This window comes from Gavialis gangeticus, unplaced genomic scaffold, assembly GCF_001723915.1.
Source record: "Gavialis gangeticus isolate Ggan-Ray unplaced genomic scaffold, GavGan_comp1, whole genome shotgun sequence".
Classification (NCBI taxonomy): domain Eukaryota; kingdom Metazoa; phylum Chordata; order Crocodylia; family Gavialidae; genus Gavialis; species Gavialis gangeticus.
This window is the reverse complement of record NW_017729031.1, coordinates 61,796,670-61,809,397: the sequence shown is the minus strand read 5'-3', so window position 1 is coordinate 61,809,397 and position 12,728 is coordinate 61,796,670. Positions and strand designations below refer to the sequence as shown.

General features: G+C 38.1%; 1 protein-coding gene across 2 annotated transcripts in view; it reads left to right on the top strand.

The window, feature by feature from the left end:
• Positions 1–12,728, top strand: part of ZNF385B (zinc finger protein 385B) — a 363,103-nt gene that overhangs the window by 299,049 nt on the left and 51,326 nt on the right. For both annotated transcript variants that reach the window (XM_019523035.1, XM_019523034.1), the window contains exon 4: positions 5,713–5,869. In XM_019523035.1, the coding sequence (XP_019378580.1) occupies positions 5,713–5,869 (157 nt within the window). The remainder of the gene's footprint in view (positions 1–5,712; positions 5,870–12,728) is intronic.

The window sequence follows — 12,728 nt, the reverse complement described above, 5'->3', positions numbered from 1 at the left end:
GAGGTGCCTGGGGAGTCAGATGTCAGGCAGGTTATAATGTGTCATAAATCCAATGTCAATATTTAGTCCATGATTTTTTGTATCCAGGAGGTTGAAGTGAAGTTCATAGGCTCATTTGTGAAAAGTGTTTTGTAAGTTCCCTTTGAGAATTAGAACTGAGAGATTGGAGAGTTTAAAATTGTAAGTGGCAAGTCTTTTATAAAACTGTAAATTCTATAGAATAAAACAACCATATCCTTTCAAGTGTTCTGTAGAACTTTTTGGTATGCTACAAAAAAACTTGTCGGGTTTTTTACTGTAAGTAATTTCATCTGTGAAACGTAAGATGGAGAGAAGAAAAGACATGGCAAGGCAATAGTTAACTGAGAAGTAGTATTAGAGCTAAAAATATATCATTAAAACTGCTATAGAGTTTCAAATGTAAAAGGCATATTCAACTGCCTCCCTTTTACTACCATTAATGTAAAAGTCCTGTGTTCTAGGATGACACAATTCTAAAATGTTAAATATAAGAATGTTTACATCTTTCTCTTTCAACTCTGATTTAGATTAACTTAATTGTGGTTAATTATATGTAAATTAATTTGTATCATACAGAGCTGTACATCAGTGGAAGGTTTCCTTGCTTAAAAGGGTATGTGATTGGGCTCATATTTTCATAGAATCATAGAAAGAAGGACCGGAAGGGACCTATAAGATCATCAAGTCTGATCCCCTGCCATGTGCAGAAGGTAATGGGGCTCAAACGAGCTCAACGAAGTACTTGTCCAGCCTCCTCTTGAAGACCACCATAGATGGCGACTGCACCACCTCTGTTGGAAGTGTGTTCCAGATTCTAGTTATCTGTATGGAAAATAAGTTTTTCCTTATGCCCAACTGAAACTTTTCCTCGACTTGCTTGCGTCCGTTGGTCCACGGCTTCCTGGGTGGGGGTGGGGGGCGCGCTTTTTTGAAAAGTTATTCTCCTAGTTCCTGGTGTTCTCCCTTGATATATTTGTAGGCAGGTATCAAGTCACCCCTCAGTCTTCTTTTATTCAGACTAAACAAACCCAGATCCTGAAGTCTCTTCTCATAGGACCTGTCCCCCAGGCCCTTGATCATGCAGGTGGCCCTCCTCTGCACCCTTTCGAGCTTGTCCACATCCTTCTTGAAGTGCAGTGCCCAGAACTGGGCACAGTACTCCAGCTGTAGCCTCACCAATGCTGAATAAAGGGGGAGGAGCACCTCTCTGGATCTGTTTGTGACACATGTGCTGATGCACACCAAAGTTCTATTTGCTCTGTTGGTGACTTTGGCACACTGGTGGCTCATATTCATCCTCTGGGCAATTGGTACCCCTAGGTCCCTTTCGGATGCAGTGCCAGCCAGTGGATCAGCACCCTTTGTATAGGTACGGGGAGGGTTCATCCTATCCAGATGAAGGACCCGGCATTTGATCCTGTTGAACCTCATATGGGTTTGTTCAGCCCATAGGACCAGCCTGTCCAGTTCTTCCTGAATTTTTGACGTGTCCTCTGATGTGCCCATTTGTCCTTACAGCCTGGTATCATCCACAAACTTAATCATTGCACTTTTCATGACCTCATCCAGGTCATAAATAAAGATGTTAAAGAGCATGGGCCTGAGCACTGACCCCTGGGATTTTATCCACTCCCATTACAAGATAGTGACAAATATATAACGATATGAAATTTTCATGCTTTAAAAACGATATATCTTCTCCCTGGTATATGTAACATTTTTATCAATGATCTGAATCATAGTATCACAGAATCATAGAAGTAGGGTCGGAAGGGACCTTGTAGATCTTCAAGTCTGACCCCCTGCCTGGGCAGGAGAAAAACTGGGCTCAAATGACTCCAGCCAGGTAGGCATCAAGCCTCTTCTTAAAGACCCCCAGGGTAGGAGTCAGAAATTTAAAAGCATTACTAAAAGTTTGCAACTCATTTAAAGTTTTGGGAAGTGGTAAAGAAAAAGTGGGTAGATTACTTGCACAAAGTAGTATGTATAATTTTGTAAGGTGTGCGCAAACAAATAATATGCTGCTTGGTACAGCCAGATATTTGGGGATATATATTTTAGGAACATTGAAAGTAGGCCATACATTCAGGATGGGGGATTTCTTCCTAAGAAGTAGTGACCTGGAAAAAAGTTGTGGGTCATGCTGGCTAATCAACTTGAATGTTAGCTTTGCAGTGTAATGATGTGAGCAAAAGACCTAGTATGATTCCTATATTCATAAATAGAGGAACACTAAGGTGCAGTAAAGTGATTATCTCTGTATTTGATGCTGCAGGACATCTGCTGTAATGCTGCATCCAGATCTGCTATCCACAAATCAAGGAAAATGTTGAAAAATTGGATCGGGTTCTGAAAAGAGCTGTAACAAAGATGACATGATTAGAAAATATGCCTTCTACTGAAAGACACAAAGAGCTCAATCTATGAAGTATATCAAAATGAAAGTTTAAGGCAGGGGGAGGGAGCATTTAATCACACTGTGTCCCTGTGTGAGAAATAGAAGTTTGATACTGGAGGTTTCTTCATTTTATCCAACAAAGGTATAATAAATCCAGTTGCTGGATGTTGAAATAAGATACACTCAGACTAGAAAGAAGACTAATGCTTAAGTTATAATAATTAGATCTGGAAAAAACTTACCTGGGTCTATAGTGAGCTCCCCACTACTGGAAATTTTAAAACCAAGGTTGAATGCTTTTTCTAAAATATATGGGCTTGTCCAAGCAAGAATTAATTCAGAAACAATCTGTATTATGTAAGAGGTCAGACTGAGAGGATAACAATGGTAATTTCTGTTCTTTATAATGTAATGTATGCCTGTGATTTTGTGTTTTATAGTTACAATTACCATCCAGTGAATATCAAAAGTGATGCCACCCAAGAGATTTCAGTGAAAACTGCAAATATCTTTAAACAGTTTACATTAGTTTTAATTCTGTCTGGACTTGTTTGTTTTCAACAGGTTTCATTACAGTAGATGAGGATTGAATGAAGTGAATCACAGTAGTAGGTTATTACTGATATTGCAGGCATTATTATTGCAAATATCAGCAGAAAGTCTTATTAGCAATGTACCAACTTAGTAAGTCTTTCTCTTGAGTGCACTTACGTTTCTTCTGTTGTAGCTTTCCTCAGGCAACATAGGATCTTATCAACAGAGCATGTATGCATTGAGCATAGTTATAGATCAAATATTTAAAGGGACATCATCAACTTGAATTTTTTGCATCTGCTGCTGTTACAATATAAGTTGCTAGAACAGAAGGAGGCTTGAGGAAATATATATTTTTTCTATTTTTAGCTTTATGCATTTTGACAGCTTTTTGAGTATGCAGTTTCACTCAGCTGTTGACATTTTGTATGTCTTCTGAAGGGTACAGCAGCACCAAAGCTGAAACTGACTGGGCAGCAACCAGCAAAAGGGGGAGTGTTTGCAGACAGAAAAAGAATGTAATGAGTGGGGGGGTATGTCTTATTTTGTGATGAGTCTTCCCTGCTTGTCTATGAAACATGTCTAAATCTAATAGAAGAGGAGTTAAAAAAATCTTTAAAAGTTATCAAGTATTTTCCGAGAAAAAGAAGACATACTATTTAAAGAAGGATCTAGCAAAAATAGATGAATTTTTTGATATCCAGCAGTTTCAAGAAATTCAAGTTGACAGGTGTCTCTTTAAATACTGTATGTAGAGATAGTTGTACTTCTGTTCAATAATTTAGCTGTTTCTCTTTAATTTTTGCATTGTGTTTGATTATATTTCAATACTACAGAGGTTTTAGTCATAAAATAGTTTAGTTGCAACTAGTTTTTAGACTCTACTGTAAATTGATTTACAGACAAGTAAGTATTTTTTTCAGAAAGGTCTGCAAAGTAATGTGTATTTGGCAGTTCTTATTCCTGAACATGCTCTTAACAAAGTTATCAGAGAATAAGCATGCTGCATATTCTGTTCCTTATTTTACAGTATATACAATCACTTGTATACTAAAATGAATACTTCATCTCATCTAAATGGCTGTTTTAGCTGCAGTGCTTTAGTGATTTTTCATCATACAAATGATTAAGACTTTAGTGAATAGAGATTTTATGTGTTCTCTTGTCTTTTCCATCTGCCCCTACTGTCTGCTTACATTCTACCCACACTGTCTTAAGGTGGCCGTGGTTCCTAGGTGTATTGAGCCCCATTAAGATTGTCCTCATTATATCTGTGCTCTTTTTAATACCTGTCTGGACCCCATAGCTGGTGTATATAAAACATGAAGTTTATTCTGTTTTTTGCTTCATTTAACACAGTGAACTAGATGATGATGCAAACATGTGTTAATATAATTCACTTTTGCATGAACATATTAAATATTTCTTGCACTGATATTTTATATATGAAGCACTGAGATGAAATCATCTCTTCGTGTCATTTCAAGAAGCATGCTACTTTAGTTTGAATTAAATTGCAATATTAACTTAAATAGTTAATATGTAACCTTCAATAGAGGCACCTGTTTAATACAAGTTTCAAAACTAAAAGAATGTAATTTATATGAATATTTGTTAATAATGCATAGCATTGCTAAATATTACTGTTTACAATTATGTAAAAATGGCTTTTCATTTGTATATTCATATAATAGTCTTAATCTTTTTTTACTCTCTAAAATATGTTAATATGTTAATTAGGTTTTTAGAAGTCAACAAGCTCACTGTGTTAAGAAGTCATAACCTGACATTTTTTAATTTGGGTGTTTAAAAGTTAAGCTCCCACTCTACATTTGGGGACAAAAATAACTCAGTTATCAAAGGGTACTCTAAATCTCTGCAAATCAGGCAGCTCATTTAAGTGCCTAACTTCAGGCATGTACATTTGACCTAGTTTCTATAAATAGTTTTATGACAAAGAAGTAAATATTTTCTCTTATGAACATCAGAAGTTATTTTTAGTACAGAACCAGGAGGTATATATTTCATGACATTTTAGAAGAAGCTAATAATAAGTTTTTCTCTGGTGATCTGTCCCAGAGTCCCCAACATTTTAGGTCTTTCAAAAGGGTTATGTAGGGCAATTTATAAAACATAATCAAAACTGATGTATATTGTAAATGTTTCCTATGTTTTAGTTCAGTCTATTAAAGTTAATGACAGTGGTGTTTCTTTTTTCATCCCTTCTCCTTGATCTAATAGTGTAGACATAATATCGTTAATGCCTGTTTCAACTGCTATTAGTGTAATGATGAGAATACTTCATGAGTCTTGTACTAGATCAAGCAAGAGAAAAATGGATTATTTAATCATGTTACAGCATAGAGAATACCTTTCTAACTATAAACAATAAAGAGCAGGTAACTACATGAAATTAAATAGAAGTTTTCTCAATTGGATGTATTCACATTTACATTAAGTTTTAAATCTGAAGAGTATGATAGCAAGGAATTAGATATGGAGACATCAATTCTAATATAAAAACAAATTTCATTCTACATTGAAGAAAGTACATGTTGTTCTTTAAAATCTCTTTTAAAATGCAAATTTTGTCATCTGAATATATAAAATACATTAAGTTTAGGGAAATATTAATAACACACTACTAAACTTTGTCAGGTGGAATATTATGGTGCCTATTATTGAAAGTGTCCCACATTATCATCTCTTGTGTTGTATGGAAGTACAAACAAATGAGCCTGATTTGTTCTCCTTTGTAGAGCCAGGCTGAGGCCCACTACAAAGGAAGTAAACATGCCAAGAAGGTCAAAGCACTAGAGGCAACGAAAAATAAACCAAAAGCTTCCAAGGACAGCGCAAAGGCTAACACAAGCTACTCCACCACGCCAGTTACAGCCAACATCTCTGACAAATCAGGTCAATGAAAATTTTTGTTCTATACATTCTTTGCTTTTTCTTTTTTGTGTTGATGTGGGAGTCTAATTGCATGATATTGATTCATGGCTTAGTTTTCTAAACTGTCAATATGCTTTGTTATGCAGAAATGAATTGTCCTTTATATTTGGTGTCAGAAGATTATTAATGCACATGAAACATTCAGTATACCTCAGTGCTAAGGTCTAATTTCAAATAATACAGAGCAGTCTTAATAAGACCGACTTGTGAAATTTATACTTGTACGTCATGGAGAGGTAGTCAGGCTGAAGTCAGACAGGAGGCAGGGTGTCTGAGGTGTACATTATAGACTGACTAACTACTAGTCTATATGGTGCAGCTCTACCCTGCCTTCTGCCTTACACAGCATGGAGTGATCTTATATTTGCATATTCAAGACATGGACACACATGACATTTAGAATGGTATAAATGCAATTGAAACCTGAAGTGGATAGACATACAAGTCTGCTAATCTGTTTAAATCCACCTGGAATGGTTCAAAATTGTATGTGAAAGATCAAATACTATTTTGAACTAGTTCACTGTGAACCTGTGTTACATGATGTTGGTCTGGTCATTCCTTCAAGAATCCCACATTGCATTGTCCCCTCCCCCCCCCCATCACTACTGCAACTGGCCACTCTACTGCCTCCCTTTCTGTCTTTTGCACTGCTCCTTAGCACTGCTTATTCAACAAAGGCCATCTTTCAAATAAACTGCTGTGTCCTCACTCCCTACTCACAGCCCCTCACCGTGTGCAACCATCCCTTGGGAACCAAAACATGTATCTAAGCATTCCCCTCTCCTGCTGCCCCCAAGTCAGGCAAGCACACTGCAGATTGTGCTCAGCTGCAGGCTGTTGAAGTTTATTTCACTCATTGCAAGGAGAGAAGGGAAAGTGGAAAAGTAAAAATGCCTCCAGCTACAGGTTACTCACCCCCCTGAAACTCCCCAAAGCAAGACCGTTTCTCCCCACCCCACCTTCACCAACTGTGAGGCATGCTGGCCTGGGTGAGCCACAGCACTTGATATAACTGTGAGCAAGTTTCCAATCAGTGACATCTAGGAATGGTTCAGTTGTTGTGTGTGTCCACACCCTCAGTTTCCACTGAAGTCTGAAGGGAAAAACTTGTCTCCAGAAAACTCCTCCTTTCAGAAAATGGGAATTCTTTTCAAACCAAATGAAGGTAGTTATAGCTATGTAATATCATGAACAAACCCATCCAGTTACCCAGCTAAACCTAATGACTGATTTTTGGTGGCTTACACAACTTGTATTTGAGCTTTCATTTTGTTCGTGCTTTTTTTGTTTGTTTGTTTTATTTTGGTAATCTCAAAAGGTTTGTAGAGCAGTATTGTGTGCGAGTTACTGTTTAAGGACTGCTCTGTTCCCTCTGTTTCCTTGTTGAATAATGTTTCTTGGCCTTTCTGGCATAGTCCAAACTATTGCAGTCTTCATGTAGAAGAAAGCAGCCATGACAGTTTTCCCAGATTATGAAACTATACAGACTATTTCTGAAGGTTTTACTTCTTCCTGGGTAATCTTTTTAATCACAGTCCTGACCCAAATACCATAAACAGAGTAACGTTAGACAGTGTTCTGAAGAGGAAGTGGCTTATTATCACGCCAAATGCTATTGTCAGGGATTGCTCCTATACACTTTACACAGGGAAAACTCTAATGGATTGGCTAGTTAGCAATAATATGTTTTAAGGTTCAGTTTAGTTTACCTGGGCCCCAATATTTTAGTTCTGTGTTAGGCAATGTAAGTCTAACTACTAGTAAACAAAGCTAAGACATTATAAAGCAATCTCATGCACTAATGATTTCTACATTTAAAAAAAGCTAAAGTAAGAAAAGAATAAATGACTGAGCAGAGAGAAAAATTCAGGTCACGGTATGAAATTACATAATAGAGAGAGCAGAATGGAGAGAGGCACACAAAAAAACCTAAAATATTTAAAAACAAAAACCAGCACTGTACTTCTGTATATCCTCAAAGGAATATATCTCATATTATCATCCTAAATGCATATCTTTTTTTTAAGAAAATGTTTTAATGGATCCTGTTTATTGAAAAAAATTCTTGTTAATATAGCCATGTCATCTACCATTTACCAATTCCATGTCATTTACCATTTATGATGTTAAAAACTCAGATAAGAGTTTGGCTTAATAAAATTGCTACCAGAGACTTCTTAAGTTAAACCCAAGCCTACTGTATTAAAATTAACCTAAATCTAAAATGACAATTACTCACAGAGTGGGTTTCCATAGGTTAAAAGTGCGGGCCCAAATAAAAAGAGTTGCAGCATCCTTCTCTATGTATCCACACCAAATCTTCCCTTTGAATACTGTGCTTCATAGTGTGGACAGGTCTTATGAAGCGCTGATGCCAAGCTTAACGCAAGGCCTAGCTCAGATGTACCTTCCATTTTTCTCTGTGCCTTAACCACACTTGCTGTATATTCCATGCCCAGGATTAGAAGGGGGACAAGGACAGTGAACCCACCAAGTTGTCACAATCCCATTATTTATTACCACAGTAAATATGAATGAAATGATTACTGATCCCCTTTAGTCATACCTCAACAAGTTCCCCAGCAGTCAAAATACTGCTAGTGACAATGGCAGGTCAATGAACTGCTACTCCACCAGTTCAAAAAGTTTAGCCAACAAATACAAGTCCCTGAGGAGAACAGGTCATAATTGCCACATATTGTCCTGCTGAACTTGGCAAATAAGACGCCAGTGAGGACCTGGAAATCTCAATTTGAAACAGGTCTTGTGACTGTTGGTGATGGATTAGGAAAATGTCAGGGGTAAGCTGAAAATCAGGGGACATTAACCTTCTCCAAGCAGCAGACTGGGACAACCTGTCCCCAGTCTAGTGTGAGCTCGGTGGTTTTGGCAGCATGTCAACAGTGGGGGAGGTTTCCCTGGGTCCCCAAAGGAGCCATGCACATGGGAGCTGCATCTGTGTCCCCCGTGCAGTTCCCAGCCCACTGCTCTCTGGCTGCGGGGTGAAAGCAGCTTCTAGCAGGGCTGTGCCCAGGCCAGGCAGTAGCAAGTTGCTTTCATCTTGCTGCTACTTCCCCTTCCCCTCCTACTTCCCCCCACCCACCCCCAGCCTGGCCCTGGCATTACTCCACTCTGGCTGGAAGCTGCACTCATACCACAGCCTTGGGGAGAGGGACAGAGTAATGGCAGTGGTTCAGGCACAGCTCCCCCAGCCCTGGTGTAGCTCTGGAAGCTGTGCCCAGGCCACAAACCTGTGGGAGTGGGGGAAAAGTGGAGCAGCGAGAAGCAATAGCAGCACAGGCACAATTTCTAGGTCTTCAGCCTTTTCACAGCCCCTCGCTGCACAGCTCCAGCACAGGCACAGACAAAGCCCTGCAGCTCCAGACCTCAGGTTGTACATTATAGACCTCTACTGTAGAATGGAAAAACCAGACAGTGCCATGGATTAGGTGTGATGTAGTTGGATTCCTGAAGAAAAACAATATGCATAAGCTTGGAGTTCATCATAATATATGTTTTCTCAAACAGCAGGAATCACAATGTCACTTTTGGTATTTAGGGAATGAGTCTTATCTTTCTTTTCCTGTGAGAGATTAACTGACAAAATTGTCCTCTGAATATTTCTGCACATCTTTTAGTCTTTGAGAAATGGATTCTGTATATCTATATTAAGATACACTTGGTTTAATTTTTCTTAAAGATCTCTAATAATTTAAGCCTCAGTTTACATTTGTATTTTTTGTTACCTTTTTAACTTGTTTGTATCTGGGAGATTTCTATGTTTTCCTTACTTTGAAGTTTTTGTTCAATTTCTTTGTCATTCCTGTCTCAACAGTGCATCATATCAATCTAAACTGGCCCCACCAACATTTTCAGGTGTGTCATCTAGACCTGCATAGAGTTACATAACTGAGTTATATAAATTACCAGTCGCCTTTCTACATTTATGCTTATGTGACAGCTGTTACCTTGGTGAAAACACCAGGGACTGAAATCAAGGCCTCAAGACTGAACAGTGTGTACTGCTATACAGTAGCATAAATAGGGATGGGCGAAAGGGACATCTACCTGATAAGCCCAGTTAGAAGAGGCACTGGAATCTCCCCTCACCCCAGCAGAGTCCAGGCCCTGGCAGCATTCTGATGCTGGGAACTCCAGGAGTCCTTCAGAAATGCCATATCTTACCTTTCACTTGGTTTTTCGCAACAGAAAAATAATAAAGTAATTCTTCTGTTGAAAAGAACTTAGAAAGACCACAACAGGTCAGAATGTTTTTGACACTATGGATTCTTACTAAAGTTTCTTAGTTTACCTTTTGAATCATGCATAGTTCTTTGCACACTTAATAGTGTTAATACTGGGCAGCACCCCACAGCACCCTTAAAAGGATTTCACAGCACTGAGAATCGCTGATGTAGGGAAAGCAAAGAAAGCTAGTTACAGCTGGAAAGCAATTCCTATTCTGCTCAGTCTCTTTGGTTTGTGGTAAGGATTTGTTTTCTTTACTTCTACCTGGGCACATCTACACATGCACAATCACTGTGCAGTAACCAAAAATTACTGCACAGGATGAGCATCATCTACATGTATATGGGCATACCGCACAGTATGTATGGCGACTTATGGTAACTTGTGCATAAATGTTATACTTGCATGATGTAGATATCAGATATATGCCCAATTAGTTACTGAGCAGTAACTCACGTGTAGACGCCTTACTGCACAGTAACACTGTGTGCATGGACTGCTTTGGGACTAACTTTAGTCCCAAGTCAATCCAAACACAGTGGTGCTGCACTTTAACACCTGCACGTGTAGACATCGGTGTAAATCCACTTACTGTGCAATAAATGCATGTGTAGACACTCCCTGTGTGTACAAGTCAGCAGTGCTCAATATAGGGGGTACTATGAGAGAGACTGTGTGCAGAATTGTATCCATACTGTAGTTTAAGTGCTTCAGGATGATAGTCGCTATAAAAATATAAAGTATCAGTTCCAGTGAAGTCCATTCCCCTCGAAAAGGGCAGGGGATAGTAACTACCACACAGTGCAGCTTAAAATATTTGAAATGTGTTTTAAATATGAGACGCAACAATTCTGGGGGTGATATTTTTTATTGGACCAACTGCATAGTTGGGATGAAGTCAGATAAACTTTGAAATGCAAAGCATTCTTCTTCAGTTTTTAAATACAGCTCTGAGAATGAAATACAATACTATATAGAAAAACAATCACTACTCCAATGCTGTCATGCCAGCATAGTTTAGATACTACAGTGATGAGTGCCTTAGGTATGCATATAATAATAATGGAACTGAAATGTCACTGTTTATTTATCAAAGAGAAAAGGTTTCTTTGATCGTACTTCTAAATCAAAACAAATACTGTTCAAAATGAAGGAGATGCAAAATTGAAATATCCCCTTCTCTGCATTCTGTTTGTGAAGTAAAAATCCAAAAATATATGCAAATGTTTTAACTACATAAAAGACCCTGAAACAGTTTTCAGAATATAAAAGTAGGGCCTCTTGCTCCCTTTGATCCATTCTGTTTATGATTCATTCCCATTGGTATCAGTGAGAGCTTGTTTGTAGAATGATGTATGTAGACATTTCAGTTTTGGTCCTTACTCAGTTCAGCACATATGGCTCTACCATTTGGGGTTTTGCAGTTAAAAATGTGCTTGTTGGGCATTCTAACTATGAGACATTCCTCTTTCTTCAATAAAATGACACTTATCATTGCACACACAAATAGGCCAGGTGCACACAAATAGGCTCCTGTTAATTTTGCGTTGTTCTGCTTCAGTCTCAATTTGACCTTAAAATCAGTGTAAGTGATTGCCTTGATTCCCAGGCATATGGGAATTCCTGAGTATCACTGAGCTAGCAAAGGAGGTTCATGTCATATGGTCAGTGGGGAAAGGATGTGTCTGGAGATTTATTGTGAGCTGGCAACTCCTCGTTGCTAACCTGACAGTTTAATGGTTGTTGCAGTCAGCACAACTTTAGAATGGATGTAAGGTTGCGTCAGAAATTCCAAGGATAAGAGAACTATAGTGGTAGTCACCCACCTCAAGCTTTACCGGGTGAAAAAGGCTGCTGGTTCGGAGGATCCTGCCTGTTGCTTTTGTTTAATACAGCTCTCTCCATTTTGTGGCAGTGTGAAAAAAAGCTTAAAATTCCTCTCTTATCACTATTCCTAAGTAGCAGAATGTAACATGCTGAGGCATATATTTACTCAGGGAATCATGATGTGACTGAATTTCTCCCGTTTTTCAGTTGTTGATACTATTTAGTAATCAACTGTAAATGATGTATAATGTCCTGAGGGAGGTCTCTATTCACATCTCACCAGTCCACCCGCAAGTCACATGTCAATACTGTCACTTTTATTTCTCATAAAAAAACATTTTTTTCCAAGACTAAAATTGTAAATCTTTACATATTTCTTTTTGGACTTTTATATCCTAAAAATTGATACCCTTATCACCTGAATGGTTTTTCATTCATAATTTATTTTCCACTTATTTTTGGCCGGTGATAATTCTCCAGAAGATACAGCAAGCTAGAAAAAATGAGGCTCCTTCAGCTAGACAGTAGTATATATATACTTATGAATTCTAAGTTATTTTTCACATGGTTATCTTAGTTACCAGGATCTCAAATTTTAGCCACTTTTCAATGTGTTCATCTTTTATGTGTTTTTCTCTATTAAATGAAAAGGTACAGACTCTTCTAAGCCTTATATCCTATGCCAATTACATGAAGTAGTGTCAGTAAATGCTGATTAAAATAATGTAGTTTTGTGCAAACA